This window comes from Sphaeramia orbicularis, chromosome 24, assembly GCF_902148855.1.
Source record: "Sphaeramia orbicularis chromosome 24, fSphaOr1.1, whole genome shotgun sequence".
NCBI classification, from domain to species: Eukaryota; Metazoa; Chordata; class Actinopteri; order Kurtiformes; family Apogonidae; genus Sphaeramia; species Sphaeramia orbicularis.
In genome coordinates, this window is record NC_043979.1 from 27,465,306 (window position 1) to 27,484,021 (window position 18,716).

An 18,716-nucleotide genomic window follows, 5' to 3' on the forward strand; every position below is an offset into this window, starting at 1 on the left:
AAAAAATAATACTAATCAGAAGAAGAAGAAGAAGAAGAAGAAGAAGAAGAAGAAGAAGAAGAAGAAGAAGAAGAAGAAACTATCATGTAAAATAAGGTGCTAATAACACTGATGGTGTCGTACACTGATAATACAGGAAGTCGACTATAAAATCAGCCTCAGACTTTGTGCGTACTCTTTCCATCTGTATTTCTCAAAAACAAGCAGAGAACATCAGAAAGTTTGGCCCAAAATAGAAGCTTTATACATTCACTGAAGTTCAGTAGAAAGTTTGGTTCATTTTAATTCCAGAAAACATCTTATTTCAACCACTGTTTTCATTACAAATATGTCTACAATCAAAAAAGCATTAGCCTATATAGCTTTTTTTTTTTTACAGTTTAACCATCATAAGCAGACACAGGTGCTTAATATATTTTTCTTCTTTTAACATTTTTTCAACACGTTAATTTTAGAACATGAAAGACTATAATAACATAAAAACAGCGAACTGATAGGTGAACTGCTATGAAACACTGCTGTGGTCTACACTATTTGGTTACATGGACACTATTTTGGTTTGTTTACAGTAGCATAGAGGATGCTGGGATCACAGGAGTCTGCAGCAGAAGAGGAGGAGGCTTTAACGGTGCTGTATGTCACTGCATCATCATCATCATCATCATCATCATCATTTTTACGCTGGGCCTGAGAAACAAGAAGGAAACAGAGCGACTAAGTATTCAGAAGGCTGTAGATTTGCTTATTAGATGAGACTGTGAGGTGGACATGCTGGTCTGAGGCCTGGATCATGAAGCAGGATTAAAGGGTCTATGAGACTAACATCTGCCTCAACTCAAAATTTTTAGTATCATGAAGGGTAAATAAAATTACCTGGTGATGGTTATGTTGAAGAAAGTGGATCAAAACATATGAAAACATCACATACTAAACTTCCTAAACTTTATTATTTGAGACTTAACAACTGTATGTTTCCTTCAGGCTCAGATTTACAAAAATACATCTTAAAATTCCACTATGTCTACATTTACATCAACTGTTCCACCACCTCAGAGGGGCTGTATGAAGTATTTCTACTTTCAGATATTAAAAAATTACATAAAATTATCATTCCAGTGTTTAGAATGAAGATCTGTGAAGTTATTACAAAGACTCAAAGCACTGGATTGTTTTCACATGAATAGGCCACTGCATTTATGTGACCACTAGAGGGAGTAGTGAATCACTTTCTGGTCTCCTATAATGTGGAAAACAAACACCACGGAACCTTTGACAAAAGTATCAGAAAGTGACAAGAAGGCACAAGAACCACTAAGAAAAACCTTTTACAGTTGAAATGATACAAACAAACAAAGAGATTCTGACTTGGTCAAACTTGCCTCTTAATACAGATCCCTGATTTTAACCCATAAAGACCCAGTTGTACTTTTGTCAGTTTTGTGGCACTTCCCAAATGAATTTTTCTCTCCGGTCAACCTTTCATTATTGATTTATCACCATTTACTATACTAGTATCTTCTGTATTCTGCATTTTTCACCGTAAATCATGTATTTTCCTATACTTCATTTACTATATTTAATTTAGATGCTCATGAAAACTCAGAGTACAGTCAACGGTTATTATATCAAAACAGTACGGTGGCCGACAAGGGCCAAACACATTGTAATGGCCCAGTGTGTCTCAGTTAAGAGAAAATAGCTGCAAGTACAGAAACGATGCAAACTGACAACTTGAACACAAGTCTAAACGAGGTACAAAAAGAGGAATGTGATGCAAATAAAAAATGTGCTGCAAGAAACAAAAACAAATAGATAAACATCAAATGCTCTGCAAATAGAGAAACGACGCAAATCATGAAAACATATGCAAATGAAAAACGCTGCATAGTCAGTCACTACAACAGAAGTGCTCAAACCTGCAGCCAGCCAGCGTTTATAGACAACAGACTAGAATCAAATAAAAGTCACATGACCGTGCTACGCTGTAACTTCAATTTGTTCCCACTGTAGTTTGAAACACTGTCAGTCAGCTGTTCTGCTGACAGCGCCCCCTACAGGTTTGGAGCACTTCCTTTGAAGTGACTGGTTATGCAGCGTTTTTCATTTACAGATGTTTTCTTGGTTTGAATCATTTTGTGCTTTGCATTGTTTCTCTATTTGCAGAGCATTTGAGGATTATGCATGTGTTTTTGTGTCTTAAGGCGCATTTTTTCATTTGCACAATGTTTCTCTTTTTGTACCTCGTTTAGACTTGTGTTTGAGTTTGTGAGTTTGCATCGTTTCTGTACTTGCAGCTGTTTTCTCTAAATGAGACGCATTGGGCCGTTACAGTGTGTTTGGCCCTTGTTGGCCACCGTAAAACAGAAAACTGAAGAAACAGTGACTTTTTCAGCAAATATGTCAATAAGTGAATGTAAAAACAAGCATCCTCATCCACTGTCATTGATCCAACTCCATGGGTTTTGCTGGTGAATCAATGTTGTAGAAGAGGACGTTTTTCCACATTCACTATGGAGCCTCTGAACGTCCAAATGGGTCATATCTGATGACCATGAAAAGACGACAAACTGCATTTTACACCAATTATTTACATGTATTGATAGGATTAATGGATCAGCAGATACGGAACATTCTAGTTCAGTTGATGGTTTTGGTCGCCAGTGGAGGTTTGGGTCTTTATGGGTTAAGGAACATAGCAGAACCTGAAGAGGAGGCCAGTGTATTATATATACATATCAGAATTCATAAGTGATCCAGCAGCTCACCCCAGCTTTTCTGGCCTTCTTGGTGAAGTGAACTGAGGCGTAGGGAACAGCATCTTCAGGGTCAGCCTCAAAGGACAAGACAGAAACAAGACAACACAGAGTCAATAACTGATACCAACAATGACACAGACACTGAAACACTGTCTTCTACTGGAAGTTTGTTGGTAGAGATCTTGGTATCTGGTTTTACTGTAATTTAAGCTTTGAGAAACATAAAAAAAACAGGTTTTTATCAAATTAATATTCAAACTATAGTAGATTGTAGAAATACAAAATGTAACATGAGGGTTGGTTGGTGGTTGATGGTTCACTCCTTATAAAATGAGACAGCAGCAGTCTTGAACAGTGCTTCACTCTCCACACAGCTGCTACAGCAACACTTCCTGACACATACCCTCACATGACTGAACTAACCAATCAGGAGCTAGCAGTACTTTGATTGATAAATGTAAGTGATTTAGAACGGCAGATTCAACAGATTATCTTACAGTCGTGGAAAAAATTATTAGACCACCCTTGTTTTCTTCAATTTCATGTTCATTTTAATGCCTGGTACAACTAAAGGTACATTTGTTTGGACAAATATAATGATAACAACAAAAATAGCTCATAGTAGTTTAATTTAAGCGCTGATATCTATCCATTTTACATGTTTTCTTGATAATAACCAAATTCACTTCAGTTCTTACATCAATATCTATGGCATTGTACTGACAAAAACAGTGCTTTTAGGCATTCCATGTTTTCTTTTCTGTTTGTTTTAATCACATGACACACACAGGAGTTAGTACTCGATTGTGGAATCCATTGTTTTTGTTGACTTTTGATGGTCTAATAATTTTTTCCTGCAACTGGAGCAGCTTGTATACTACAAATGAGAATATTTAAATGTATAAATGTGAAAATAATAATTCTGTAAATGTAAATTGTTAATTGGGTAAACAGTCTCAATATATATTTTTAACCAATTAACTTAAACACATGAATTAACTTATTCCCTGTAATATGAATTTACTTCACTGTTAAACCTTATATTTCCTCAACATAAATTATCTTAACTTCTGAGCCTTACACAAAACATGACCAGTGTTACAAAATGTAAGTTACCCTCAGGTAGATTTACTATCAGTACAGCCGAATGATGCCAGATATATTATAATTTTGCTCACTGTTAGTGTTAATACAATGTTACCCATAGAAGCATAAATCACATCATCACAATCATTTCATCAGAAGAGGTAAACATATTTTATTCCAACTTTATGGGTAACAGTGTCGTTATATTTAGTCAATCCAACTGAAACACTTCTCTATATGATATCATTGTCTAAACTAGTGCCTTGTCATGCAGTGTCCTCCCACACTTGAATGTTACTAATGAACACAAAGGTCTTGAACTAATACCCTTCTAACAAATCAGAAATATAAAGTATTTTATATCGAATACAGAAACCTGTGGGACAGTTTCATATTTACTCTGTAATAGACAAAAATTTTGCGGTGACATAAGTTTTTTTCTCCTAACTTTTTTTTCCATTTGTTTCTGATGTCCACAGAAGATTGATTAAAAGCATTTTTTAAGATTTTAACTGATGAATAAATGACATTCAAGCAAATAATTGGTTTGTGTCGCTGCTAAAACTTTTTACTCGTACTCCACAAACTCTTGGTTATGAACTTTGTACAGACTTAAACACTGGTTTAAGCTTTTTAACTTTATTAGTCACTATATGATGAAATATGCAGAGGTGGGAAATACAAAGGTCACATACTTTCTTTCTGTTTTTATCTAGAGCTTCAAGGTATCTGTGCTTCACTTGAGCATTTATTTTCTGATAGTTTTACCTTTTCTTCCATTTTCAGAGCAGGATCAGGAGTTTTAATTCATTTGTTACTTTATCACTTATTTTCATTTTGCATTAGCGCTGATTTCAATCAAAACAATCACATGGAAAAGATGATCCTTAATGTCTCCAATATAAATGGAAATTCAACAAAGACTAGACTAGAGCACAGATAAAATTTGGTTTTTAGCTCTGTTGCTGACACTGAAAACTAATTGAAACGAAGCTCATATTCACAAGTCTTCATGATTTTATTTCAAGTTACATTAGTCTTTCCAGTACATAAATAGGTCTGACTAACTTTACACACTTTCCACAGAAAAATGACAGTTTTTTTTACTTTGAATACCTTTTAGAGGATGTACTTTTTACTTTTATTTGAATATAAGTTTTATATTCACTCAGACAAATATCAGCACTTCTATTTGAGGAAAGAATGTGTATAATTATGTCACATCTGAAAATATGACAGCTGGATTAGTGGGTTCTTTTCAGTATAAGGAAAACACACTTATCACATTTGTCTTCCCCTGATTTCACCTAATTCTAGCTTTTATTCTATTGTATTGTTGTGCTTTATGTCTCCATGTTTTGCCTGCTATATGAAGCACTTTGTAACTTTGGTTTTGATAAATTAATATAGTACTTTTCCACTATTTCCACCATGATTGTCTTATCCCGGATCCGTCTAAAATTGCATCTCAAAAATTATGAACACACACCAGACTTTAGGTAGATGAACGGAGACTTAAACCTGCAGAATGTATCCATATAAACATGTAAGAAACAAATCACAAACGCAGGTACAAATTCTAAAGGCCATCGTCTTTGTCAAAAATAATGATGTACTCCACCGTTTTATTTTTTTTTACTGAGTTTCTGTATTATTTTTATCCACTATGTGATGGCGTGTAACACAGTAACATAATAAATATCGCATAAATATTGTCTCTCAGCTGCTTTATGAATTAATATTTCTTTGCTTTTTCCTGTGTTCAATCTCCTTTTGCTATAAAATTATGCAGATTTTTACTCACAACAGTGCCTTCTCCCATCTGTGTTTTCTCCCCTGAAAAGAAAAGGAATTTTTTTTAGTTTATACAATGAAAATGTTAATTTATTTTCAAATCTACTAATAAAATATTGCATCTATAAATATTCTGACCTTTTTTTCTGTTCCAAATGAGAAGCACCACAGTAGTTACTAGAAGTGCTGCTAAACCTGAAGCAATGAAGAACTTTGCCCAGTCTGGAAAACCTGAAACTATTACAAACATTTTACTCTAGTACAGTTTAGTTAACTTTCGGTAAATACATGAAAAAATTAAGCAACGATATTTGTTGGTGTAAGTTTGTTCCTCAAGCAGATGTTGCTTCCACTGTGCCAACTGCACTAATTTTGCACCATTATATATTAAGTTTTACGTGGCATAATTACATTTTTATCTTATTTATATTTCTGTTTTAGTGTGACACTCTCATCATGGCTGTTGTAAAAGAACAATTTCCTGTCAAAGATTAATAATATACCTATCTATCAATCAATCAAATTGTATTCATATAGTGCCACATCATTACAAACGTTTGCTAGCTATCTATGGATAAAGATAAAACAAGATGTTCAGCCACTAAATATAGCAACAAATGTTGGAGGAAAAAAAATCATCTTATTTGTCTTTGCATCTTTTCTGAGTTTTACTAAAGAGGAAATGTTGTAGTGAGAATGTGGTTAACAGCATCAGCAGAGCTCTGTAGTGGAGTCACTGATAACAGCCACGCAGGGGAGACTGTTGAGTGATTCACATAAAGAGCATTCACATGAGCTATTTTTAAATACCTGTTCTACTGTAGCTACCACGATAGAGTCTTTTCTCCTGTAAGTTCTCTATTATAACCTCTGAGCAGCAGATCAGAAAAACTGAGCAAGATCTGCTTATGTGTGAACAAACGGACTGAACAGATGTAGTATTATGAACATCTGCAAACATATGTTGCTGTAACATTCATACTGTGCAATCTAAATGTAACATAAAACTAAATACTAGTTAAACAATGACAGATTCTTGGATTAATGAAATAAGAAAATAGTAGAAATAGAGATGTTAGGAGAATCTGGTTTTGTTGTGTAGTTACTAGTTGGAGACTCTGTGGTTATTTTGTTTTCATCAGTGTTTTCCACTGCTGTTACTTTAGTCGTCGTTCTTGTTGTTGGTGTGACTCTTGTTGTCTCCACATTCACCTTTTTTTCCTCACCTGCATAAATGAAATAACAACCCAATCATGTGCGGTAAATTAAAATCAACATTTCTTTTTTTTTTTTTTTTTCCTCCCATAACGTTAAACAGATCATCATGTTCTTACCTGTTTTCTGATCTGAAGACTTAAAGGGGAACGGATACACTTTCTGATTTGTATCTGTCACTTCACATGTTAATGAATCAGAATTCTTGGATTTACAACCAAGACATGTAGTGGTGTTTGAACATATGCCATCCACTGTGCTCGAATCTTGTTTGTACTTCTTCTCATTGTTTTTCTCAAACTGCCACCTCACTTTATGTTTACACTGTTTGTATGTCCACACAGAACAGTTGAACATCCTTTTATCTGTGTCCTGATGTTCTGTCACTGGTGAACATGGAGATATTGTGAAACAAATACATAAAGTGAGTAAATGAATCACTGTAAATTCCATTGTTACTATGTTCCTGTGCTTATTTTAATAAGATAGTTTGAGATGAAAATATTCTGATGTAAATACTCACAGGTAACGACAGACAGATAAACCTTAGCGTCTCCCCCATATCTGTGAACACCTTTTATTGGATTGTATCTGTACTGTTGGCAGGTGTACTGGTTGGCATCCTCCTTGGTGACATTCTTTATAAGAAGGGAGCAGTCTGCTGTAACAGCCAGTCTGTCTGATTGGAATTCAGGTTTAATCTTTCCATGACCAACAAGCTCCTCTGCTGTTTCTTTTCTGACAAAGTTCCAGGTTGTACCATTACATTCATGCTGACCATCCATCACATTTCCACAAGGCAGAGTGGCATCACTTCCATTTCTGACAAACACATTTTCTTCAGTGACTTCCGCTGAAAATGGAAAATAAATGTAGTTGTTACGATGCTTTTTTCTCTAATATTAATAAATAGACAAAAGTTTCCTCTGTGGTTTACAGGTGGATTCATCACATTAAACAAACACAAACTTGGTTTTACTTTCAGAGATCTCAATAAATGTATCTTTACCTGATATCTGTAGAAAAAGTAAAGACAGTGTGATCCATGTGAATTCACCCATCGTGGTTCTCTGACTGGTCTTCACTGTGAATCTGAAGTATCTGTGAAATGATGCATCAAACAGGAAAACACATTTGTCCTTCCTCTTCTATGTGCCTACTCATTATTGCCACCTCAGACTTTGTGCTTTGAGCTCAAACCTGTGCTTTGACACGAGAACATGAGCTTTTATCCCTTTGAATTGAAAAGATCAAAATATTAAACCATAACTGATTTACTTCTAAGAGTCAGTCATCAGGTCTGTATCTTATATGTGGTGGAGACTGGTGGAGATGAACACAGCAGTTTGATTAAAGTCCACCTGCAATTTAGTGGGTTTTTCTTCCAATTCCAGGAAAAATTTGTCTTTTTTTTAATTTAAACACATACATTTCATGAACAAACCCACAGCCTATCCACTGCACCACCAGTCGACTGAAGGAACTGGGTCCAATATCACCTACGTAGACAAATACCCAAGTAGTGTTTGTCCTCACACTCTATTAAATTCAAGTCCTTGTGTCAAACTTTGAGGTGGAGGAGACTAAACAGAGGTGTACGGAGCTGAACAAGACCAAACTTCAGTAGCTGTGACATGTGGAGAAGGTAAATCACCTGTTTCATGTTGGTTCTGGAGTCTTCAAAGTGTCTAGATCTCACTCAGGGCCACTTACCGACCCAGAGAAACTCATTTACATTAATACAAAATAATGACAAGAAATTCCTATGGCTATGGGTGACCAAAGGTGAGTCTTTAATCCTCCAGTGACAGCACAGCCTCATATAACCTGCAAGGCAATAATTTCCAGAGCCAAATACACACTCATTTTACTGGTGGCACATGTTCACACACAAATATTCACATAACTAGAAGCACTCGGAGAGCGCAGACCTCCGCCAAGGCTGATCAGTGGCCCCCCCCGTGGGCCCCCCCACCCCCGATCACCACCAAAATTTAATCATTTCTTCCTTATCCCATTTCCAACAAACCCTGAAAATTTCATCCAAATCTGTCCATAACTTTTTGAGTTATGTTGCACACTAACGGACAGACAAACAAACAGACAAACAAACAAACCCTGGCAAAAACATAACCTCCTTGGCGGAGGTAAAAATGAATTAAATTCAGATTAAAACAACTTTAATAAATGTTGACATGAACCACAGAATACAGACCAGTATTATATTACAATAACTTGAACATATTTTTCATTTCAGACACATTTTGTTAAGATTAATGTGTTTAAATCGGCTTTCTTCTATAGACCAGCCACTACTGCATATACCACCGTCTGCCCACAAAAACACATCTACAGATCTATGCAGATATTTGTAGGTTTTAACTTTTTCTCTCCATTCACAGATTGGTTTATGATTAAATCTGCAGACAGTAATAGCAGATCAACAGCTGTTTTTGTCCCTCAGTGGTGTTCCTCTGTGAATCATCATATCATATCTTTTTGTACAGCTGTTTTAATGTCTTTTTATCTATTCTTTTATTTTATTCTTTTATTTTGTTTTTCATTTATTCTTTTGTGCAGCATTTTGGGCCACTGAGGTTAGTTTAAAGTGCTTTACAAAAAAGTAGAGAGAGAGAGCTTAATTGTTAATGTGCCCCTGTAAGTCACTTTGGAAAAAAGCATCTGCCAAATGCATAAATGTAAATGCAAAAGTCAGACTTACATTATATGAGATAAATATTCTGACTGGCTCACTGCTGAAGAAGTGAATCGACATAACAGAAAAATAAACCCAAGATCTCAGACTGGTCTTGTTCTCATGGTATTACACTTTATATAAGGTGATGTTTCTCTGGTCTGAGGTCTGCTGGTTCTTCTGTGTTTTTAAGGGTTTTTTTCTGAGAACAAAACAGGAAATGTTTTCATGAGAATGTGGAACCTCTGATGGTGAAGTTATGAACTTGACAAACATAAGTGGACAAAAATGCTGATGAGTTTCACTGTAAACTGTCCGGCAACTTAAAGGGAGAGCTCAAAATAAATACACACTAGTTTATTACATTGACAGTGGAAAGAGTCTGAAAATACCAGTCAAAATGTGCAACTACAGTCTTATCTGTAATTTCAATGATGCTGGTTTATTTAGAAGAGATGTAACTTGTAAGATGGATCCAAAAAAGAAAGAGAATAAGGGCAATAATAGAATAAATAAATACATGTTTTTGAGACTTGTTTACAGAATGTGCACATATTTTTAATATGAATATTCTGATCAGTATAGGTTGATGGGATATATGTTGTGCAAAAATTTCATACACATTTTTTTCCTGATGTTATTATGAAAGGAAACATGTTCTTCACTCTCATTCTCCCTCAGACAGAGAAACATGAGTTGACACACCATTGAAAATTGCTGCCCTCTTTTGGGCAGTTGAATTATTTATTAAAGAAGTTAAGATGCATCTCTGAAATGAAAATACAGTCTGTACAGTACGACTCAACAATATGGATGTGCAACCTAACAAATAGAAAAGAGAAGATTCAACATAGTACAATTTATCCCATAAAATATAAAACCAGAAGTTGTAAAAAAAAAAAAAAAAAGTATATATATATATATATATATATATATATATATATATATATATATATATATATATATATACATATATATATATATATATATATATATATATATGTGTGTGTGTGTGTGTGTGTGTGTATGTATATACATATAAGTTTAACCTCTGTATTTGTTTTGCACACAAGTGAAATATATCATAACTTTGCTGTGATTCATCTTGGTAAATTACGTACAAGAGAAAATAAAATAAATCTATACACTCTCGCTCCCAACTCACCAGAAATTTGTGATGTTAAAATGGGGTCAGGAGCCAAAAAAGGTTGGAATCACTGCACTAGACAATGGGTACAGTTTGGTTTAGACATAAAACAACTTATGATGTGGTCGACAGGCTGTTACATATGATACTGTGGTCTGTTAGTGATTTCCATAATCTGCATTTTCATAGAAGTCATCAGGGTTAATGGAGACTGAAGCAGAAGAGGAGGAAGCTGCAGCGCGATAAGTCACTGTGACATCACTGTGACTGATCTGTGAGTTATTCCCTGAAGAGACAGAAGAAAGAAAAGACAGTTCACTGGAGTTTCACCAGTGAAGTTCTCTGTGTCACAGTTTGTTGTTTTAAAGTGTGTATATCCTCACTTTTCCTTTTCATCCACTTAGGGAGGACCACAGCAGTTACTGAGAGCGCTGTTAAACCCACAAACCCAATGAAGAACCGGATCCAAACTGAACAAAAGAAAAACAATGAACACAGTAAAAATAAAAGGACATTTTTAATCACCAGAAGAATAGCTCATAGTTCATAAAATTATATTCCTACATCTAAATATTGAAAAAAAAAATCGTAGTGCTATCGTCAGTGTTTGCAATGAAGAGCTCTGAAGTTATGTCAAAGATGCCAAGTTATTGGAATGTACAGATATGAACTGAATCTATTTATACAGATGGATCATTGGATTTATGTGACCACTAGAGGGAGTAGTGAGTCACCCTGCTGATCTCACATGATGAGGAAAACTAAAGGCAGCCATACACTGTGCGATTTTAGAGACGATTTCTCACTCGTGCGACTATTTCTGGGATCGGGCCAGATGTCCCTCTAATCGTGTGTCGTGCAGTGTACATGGGGTAAGGAGAAGCGATTAACACCTCACGACCACCTCACGTCCACCAATCATGTGTTTGCAAGGAAAACAGAGCTGTTTGAAATCCTGCTACTGTATTAGCTACTGTAAGCTAATTCTAAGCTTACAGTAGCTGGCTATTGGCCTAGTGCAATTTAGCTTTTGCAGCTTACCTCTCGTTCCCGCTGTAGGATTGTCAGCCCATACTGTCCATGTTGGACCAACCAATTCCTGCACCAAACACGTCGTTGTCTTGTCTTCTTTTTTGATTCCCCGCAGATAATGGCACATATTGCCAAAGCAGCTCATTGGTTTTTGTTTAGCACTACCATTTCATGACTCACGCCAATACACAATCATCTATGCACTTACGGATTCCTTGGTATTTTAACGTTGTGTTTCCGGATACAACACTGGAACGTGTCGTGCGTCCTCTGGTGTATGGTCCTACAGTGAAAGCAGTCAGGTCACATATGAGCATCGGCCCGTACAGTGTGAACATGAATTGTGAGCCTGACTTAACGATTGATTCGCACAGTTTGAGATGGAGCTGTGTGCAACAATCGACATAATCACACAGTGTATGGCCACCTCAACACCGCGCTTTGACCTAAATGTCAAAAAGTGATGAAACAAAATGAAACTAAAAAACAACTTTTAGAGTCAAAGAAAGCGACAAAGTGATAAAAGTTAGAAGTTGTTGTTGTTTTCACCACTGGCTACAGCTCTAAATGAAAATGGAGTTGATGGAGTTTGATGCTAAAATCATCGAAATGGGTGAGTTTGATTATGAGGTTTATGAAGGTATAAAGTTATTATGAGATGCTGTTATCTTTGTTAAGTTTTTAATTTGTTGATCCGTGGTTCAGGCTAAACTATGACAGTTCTGACCTTGTTTGGACGATTCCAAACAGATATTTAGTGCAGCTATTGACAACACAAACCATACAGAAAACAGAGGTGATTTGTTGTTTTACTTTGGCTATTTAAACTGAGCTAAGCTAACAGAAGTATAATGTAAACTATCAGCTGATGTAGCACATGAGGATTATAAAACACAGTGTTATTTCAACCAACTAGGTTTAATTTTAAGAAGAAAACTTTAAGATACTATAATACAGATGTGTGCAAACAATGAGTTTTAGATATTATTCAATCAGCGATACAGTCTATGGATACATAGTGTTGTTTCATTGGTGGTTTTGTTTGTCCTTAGTGTTTTCCCTTTGCTGTTGAGAGTTTGGAATAACACTACAATACAGAACCCTTTTAAAAATATGAAATGAAACAATGCAACAGTGCCCACAACAGACTCAACTAGTTAAAGCACATGAAGAATGATGTACTGTTTCCTTCAGGAGTGAGAGATCTGAGAAACAGAGATGTAAAAAATACCTTGATTTGTTACATTTTTTCTAGTTTCAGATGCTGGTGTGGTCATCTGTTCTTCTGTACTTTCCACAGCTGGTTTTGGGGCATCCCCACCTGCATGAATGAAATAAAAAAGGCAGATGATATCATCTCCATAGACAATTGCACAATTGACACCTTGCGTGCCGACTGTATCATACAGACTTACTATTGCAGAGATTTGATGGAAAGGCATAGAGATGTTAGGAAGATAAAATTTGTTCCAAAACATGATCCTGTAACTCTATGCAACTCTTTTTTCCCAAAATTTGAAAGAAAAAACAGACACTGACTGAATTCTAAGGTGAAAAAAACTAAAAAGCTTTGCCCTACCTGCAGGAAATAAACTCCAATTTCCACACAGGGTTCTAGTAATGGATCCATTTACATGTAACACCACTGATTTAACCCATAAAGACCCAGAGCTACTTTTGTGGCAGTTCCCAAATGAATTTTTCTTTGTATTTAACCTTTCTTAAGTGATTTATCAACATTTAGTATAATATTATCATCTGAATTTTGCATTTTTTCAGTCAACATTAGTTATTTTCCTATATTTAATTCACTGATCATGTCGATGTTCATAAAAGCTCAGATTAAAGTTGAGCGTTATTATATGAAAAAGAGAAAACTGAAGAAAAAATGAGTTTTAAAGTAAAATCTATCATTAACTGAACATAAACCCAGTGTCTCTATCCACTGTCATTGATCCAACTCCATGGGTTTTACTGGTGAATCAATGTTATAAAAGATGACAGTGTTTCCACGTTCATTACGGAGCCTCTGAACGTCAAAATGGGTCATATGTGATGACCATGAAAAGATGACAAACTGTATTTTACACCAATTATTTAAATGTATTGATAGAATTAGTGAATCAACAAGTATTAAACATTTAAGATCAGTAGATGCTTTTGGTCGCCGGTGGCTGTTTAGGTCTTTATGGGTTATGAATGACTTCCACTGTATATAACACTAAACATGAGTTTGTGAACATATTTTCATGTAAATAGCAGGATAGCTGCTATATTGCTAATTGTTCTCCTAATAAAAAAAACAATCAAGTGAAATTAATTAGTATTCCTATTTTTTTACATAAGTGATGTTAAGCAGATCGTAGTATTTCCACCAGTTTTCTCACCTGTAGACTTAAAGGTGAACAGGTACACATTACTGTATGCGTCTGTCACTTTACACTGCAATGAATCAGAATTCTCCGGTTTATAATCAAGATGAAATTTAGCGTCGGTCGTGCAGATGCCATCCAGCCTTTTCAAATCCCTTCTGTGAATGTCCATATTTCCACCATCGACCAGCCAGCTTACATCATGCTCACACTGTTTATATCTCCACACAGAACAGGTGAATGTCACTTTATCCGTGTCCTGATGTTCTGTCACTGGTGAAAAGGGAGATATAGTGAAAAAAGACAAAAAAAAAAGTAATTGCTGTAATTCCAATTGCTAGAATGTTTCTGTGTTTACTTTACAAAGACAATTTGAGATGAAAATGTTCTAATGCAAATACTCACAGGTAACGACAGACAGGTAAATCATAAAATCTCCCCTCTGTTTCTGATGATTTCTGAACTGTTGGCAGGTGTACAGGCCGGTATCCTCCACTGCAACATTCTTTATAAGAAGGGAGCAGTCTGCTGTAACATCCAGTCTGTCTGATTGGAATTCAGGATTAATCTGTCCATGACCAACAAGCTCTACTGTTGGTGTTTTACCAAGAAAGTTCCAGCTTGTACCATCACATTTATGCTGACCATCCATCACATTTCCACAAGGCAGACTGACATCACCTCCATTCTGGACAGCAACAGTTTCTCCAGTGACTTGTAGAGAAATGAAAAGTAAAATATAATGTTGATTTTACTATGGTTATTAACATAAAGCTTACTTGCTAAAAATATTTATTTGTATTTATTCACTTTCACTACATAACAACATGAAGAAAAAAAAATGATCATGCAAGTAACACCATTGTACAGGAGAGAATAGAAGCCAAAAAGGCTTATATAAATACCCCCCCCCCCCCCCCCCCCCCGAAATAAACAATACACAAAAAAGAAATGAAGAACAAAGATACAACATATTTGAAATAATAATTAAAAGTAAAAAATAATAAATAAAAATGAAATGATAAAAAGCCTTACATTTTTTCATATATTAGAGTCTTTTTCAGATGCTTTTTAAATAATGATAAAGAAGATGTTGACTGAAGTTCAGGACATAGATGATTCCAAAGATGTGGTTAGAGAATACTGACTGACAGAAGTCCAGCAATACAAACGATAAAATTAACTTAAGTATCATGTAGGATAATTGTGAATAACAGACGACAACATAAAAAAGTTCTGGAAAACTTTAAGAACATGAGTTAAGTGAACATATTTGTACATGAAGGGTTTACAAGTGAACTCAACCAATTAAACACAAGTTTCTGAAATGTCAATAAATGGATTAAATCTAAATATGTTTTGTATTTTTTTTTTTTTACCTGTTAGCTGGAGAAATACTAAAGAAAGTGTAATCCATGTAAATTCACCCATCGTGTTCCTCTTTCTGTGTTGTTCTGTCTGTCTTCCTGTTATTATCAAAATACCTCCTCCTTGTTGTGACCACAGACGTTTTTCAGCTTTAAGAAAAACAGTGGGTGGATATAAGCTTCTTTTTTTATTATTTAGTGAGTAGATATATTAAATTATGTTAACACTAAACCCAAAAAAAATTTATCCAATTGCAGAGTCACGGAATAGTTCTGTAGGGTCTCAAATGAGAAACTATAGATGATAATTCATATGGTTTTATTGCAAGAAGCCAAAATGTCCCTCAAATAAATAAATACATAAATAAACCGTCAGGGTAAATTGGAAAGGTAATATTTTTCTTTAAACACACATATAATTACATTTATGTAAAAGTCTTAAACATCATCAGACTGAAGTTACGTTCAGAGATATTTAAATCCAAAACTGAATGTTTGGATGAGAATGCTCCACTTTCATGAATAGTGGGATCTGAGCATCACTTAGTCCCTGACACAAAACATGAGGTATAAAGTACAGAAACAACAGCTTTCATCTTTTTAGTGATTTTTTTTTTCCAGAATCAATACAAACAGTAATCAACAATAAGACACTAAATTGAAATTAAACTTTGGCTGAAACTATATGTTTTTACTCTTACCCTTTGTAGTTATTAAAACAAGATTTTTTTCAGTTAAAGAAACTTAAAAAAAACATCTTTCTCTCCACGGTGTCATGAATAATTAGCTAGTCATCTATTGAAAAAATAAATACAAGAAAAAATAAAATTGTGAATAGAATAGAATAGAATAGAATAGAATAGAATAGAATAGAATAGAATAGAATAGAATAGAATGTCTTTGGCTCTTCAACATACAGCATAATTCCAAGCTATCATACATCACTTCTATATTTGTTCACTACCTTTTTAATTAATATTTTCTGGATGTGTAAATTGCAACACATCCTCAATTCCTTGTTGGAGCGATTCTACAAGTTTATGTTTATAAAGGACATACATTTATTTTCTGTATTGATCCTGACTATTGTTCAATGTCCAACACAATAGTATATTCACTGAGTATACTAGAGTGTATTAGAGTGCAGTATAACACAACAGCAGGAACGAAGGAAGAGTTGAAGGTCATGTTGACTTGAATGACAGACTGGGTGATAAAAAGTAATACACTGCAGGCATTTGTTGGTTCTATGAGCCAGTGATGTGAGGTTGATCATCAACCACAAAAAGAAATAAAAATGGAAGGAAATTCCATAAAAAACAAATGTAAATGCACCTGAAAAAAGTGTTGAATCATGCTTTTTTAAACCCAATTATTTATGGAAAAAAAAAAAAAAAAAGCAGAAACATTTCTTTTTCTTGGACTGCAGAGGACATAGAGCTGGGTAAATATACCAAAAAACAAAAACTGGCTCTTCATTTTTTTTCTCTAGGTCATAAATAATTTTTTTAAATATCATATAGGACATACTGATGAAGAAATGACAGCAACAAAAATAAGCATGTTCAGGGGTGTAAATCTATATTATTTGCTGAAAAATAAGAATAATTTTAAATGAAGCAACACTCATAGGCACTGAATGGAGGAATACTGTATATTCATAATGAGTATATTACAATAAACAGATAAATGTTTTTCTTCATGGACAGCAGTAATCTTGATTTTAGGAAATCAAAAACTTGATTCTGTAAATTCAAAATATTGACCAAGGTTACTAGTTAAGTTAATAAAGATAGGTTCTACATCTATATTTTAATAGACTGAGATTAAAATGAAACATTAAAGTGTAAAATAGTCATGTAATGTTCATTGCTGGTTCCTCTTTGTGTCTATTTTCAGAGAACAGAGGAAGCGTTTCAGTGAGAATGTGGTTACAACAACAGAACTGGGAGGTTTGAGGCTCGAAGGGAGGGTGCTTAAGCATAACAAAAAGCATGACATAACAATAAAGGTGACAGTACACTCCTTTTTGTGGTACAGATGGGGTTAAAAAAAACTCTGATGAAGGCAGAAGTACTGAAGATGCTCTGAAATGTACTCAGACAGCAGTGGTGGGCCATCAGGGCCTGCCAGGCCGTCTCTGCTGGCCTAAAAAATATCTGATTCACAGACTGATGTTAATTATATTTTGTCCATGAATACTTATTTAAAAATTCCAAATGGTCTATCTGCTTTCTTTCAAAGCTTTTCCCTGGTTGTGCTGCTTCCAGACATGGATTTTCATATTAAAGCATTTAACCAATCACATTTCAGCCATCATTTGCTGCCAGACAGGGTCAAAGTCAAAGTAATCTGCCTGGAGGCCTTCACAAGCAGTTCTGCAGGCCCTCTAGCAAAATGTGAGTGTCGCAAACTGTCGCTTCAACCAATCAGATTTTGAGTTTTTCGATACCAGGGCCCTCTAGCAGGCGTACGGTAACGTCAGCGTATTCACACCCTTTGATTGGATAGTCAGAGAGCGCACTAGCCAAAGCTAGCAAACTGCATCTGTAGCGAGCTGCACCAACACAAATATAGTTGTGTTGGTTTAATAGCTGTTTTGTTAAAACACAATGGCTGAAGGAGGAGAAGAAATGGATTTGGATGTAGATTTATTGTCAAAGCCATTTTCAAGATGGACTTTTCCAGAAAAGCTGGACATCGTTAAGAAAGGTCGGACAATTCCGAAGCTAGCAAGCCTGTCACAGCCAGGAAGGGGATTTGTCTGTCACTTTCACTCGACTACCTACGACCGGTACCCCCTGGTACCTGCATGGATAATCTGTACAACAGAGCAGTTGAACTGTTTTTGGGGAAAGAAAGGAGGATGGAGTTTGTGTGCAAATTATCAGAATTTTTGGTGAGTAAAATGTTATTTTCCTAAATAATATTGCAAGTTAATGAGGTTATTATTGATGCTTCTTTAAGCCTCAGTCACAAAACTTCGTATGAACAATGGGTGCGTACGAATCTCCTGGTTCATACGAGTTCTGGAGTTCGTAGACATTCGTGGAGGAAGCAGTAGTTTCTTATATCCATCTTTTGGAGTCCATACGGCTGCAGTTCAAAACGCAAGAGCATCTTGAGGCCGCCGCGAGAAAATGATGTGATTTTGAGTCGTACGAACACCGTATGCAGTTGTCACAGTCTTCCTGAGGGTGCCTTAGACCTTCCTACGTCAGACCTACGGACACTTCATGAATGATTTTGTCC

The 18,716-nt window shown here is 35.3% G+C and overlaps 2 protein-coding genes across 4 annotated transcripts; both read right to left on the reverse strand.

Moving 5' to 3' along the window:
• Window positions 1–172: 172 nt before the first annotated feature.
• Window positions 173–9,693, reverse strand: LOC115415497 (uncharacterized). 3 transcript variants are annotated; one of them, XM_030129085.1, is made up of 9 exons: window positions 9,574–9,693; window positions 7,861–7,952; window positions 7,375–7,704; window positions 6,971–7,237; window positions 6,743–6,862; window positions 5,775–5,873; window positions 5,647–5,678; window positions 2,766–2,831; window positions 173–687 (listed from the first exon to the last, which is right to left on the reverse strand). In XM_030129085.1, exons 2-9 carry the CDS (start codon window positions 7,910–7,912, stop codon window positions 550–552), a joined length of 1,104 nt encoding a protein of 367 aa, XP_029984945.1. In that variant the 5' UTR covers window positions 7,913–7,952; window positions 9,574–9,693; the 3' UTR covers window positions 173–549. The 3 variants fall into 3 exon arrangements, with proteins under 3 accessions (XP_029984945.1, XP_029984947.1, XP_029984948.1); XM_030129087.1 differs by lacking the exon at window positions 6,743–6,862; XM_030129088.1 differs by lacking the exons at window positions 6,743–6,862; window positions 6,971–7,237.
• An 864-nt stretch (window positions 9,694–10,557) lies between these two features.
• On the reverse strand, window positions 10,558–15,576 carry LOC115415500 (uncharacterized). The gene is made up of 6 exons (XM_030129091.1): window positions 15,477–15,576; window positions 14,503–14,811; window positions 14,113–14,370; window positions 12,957–13,046; window positions 11,077–11,163; window positions 10,558–10,979 (listed from the first exon to the last, which is right to left on the reverse strand). The coding sequence occupies exons 1-6, from the start codon at window positions 15,526–15,528 to the stop codon at window positions 10,852–10,854; spliced, it is 924 nt and encodes a 307-aa protein (XP_029984951.1). The 5' UTR covers window positions 15,529–15,576; the 3' UTR covers window positions 10,558–10,851.
• Between the last annotated feature and the right edge of the window lie 3,140 nt (window positions 15,577–18,716).

Coding starts and splice junctions, on each gene's coding strand:
- LOC115415497 (XM_030129085.1), bottom strand. CDS start 7,912: ATGGGTGAATTCACATGGATCACACTGTCTTTACTTTTTCTACAGATA. Junction 6,863..6,970: donor GTCTTCAGATCAGAAAACAG/GTAAGAACATGA, acceptor TCATTTATGCAG/GTGAGGAAAAAAAGGTGAAT. Junction 2,832..5,646: donor AGATGGGAGAAGGCACTGTT/GTGAGTAAAAAT, acceptor TTGTCCTTTGAG/GCTGACCCTGAAGATGCTGT.
- LOC115415500 (XM_030129091.1), bottom strand. CDS start 15,528: ATGGGTGAATTTACATGGATTACACTTTCTTTAGTATTTCTCCAGCTA. Junction 14,371..14,502: donor TTACCTGTCTGTCGTTACCT/GTGAGTATTTGC, acceptor CCTTTTCACCAG/TGACAGAACATCAGGACACG. Junction 10,980..11,076: donor TAAGTGGATGAAAAGGAAAA/GTGAGGATATAC, acceptor CTGTCTCTTCAG/GGAATAACTCACAGATCAGT.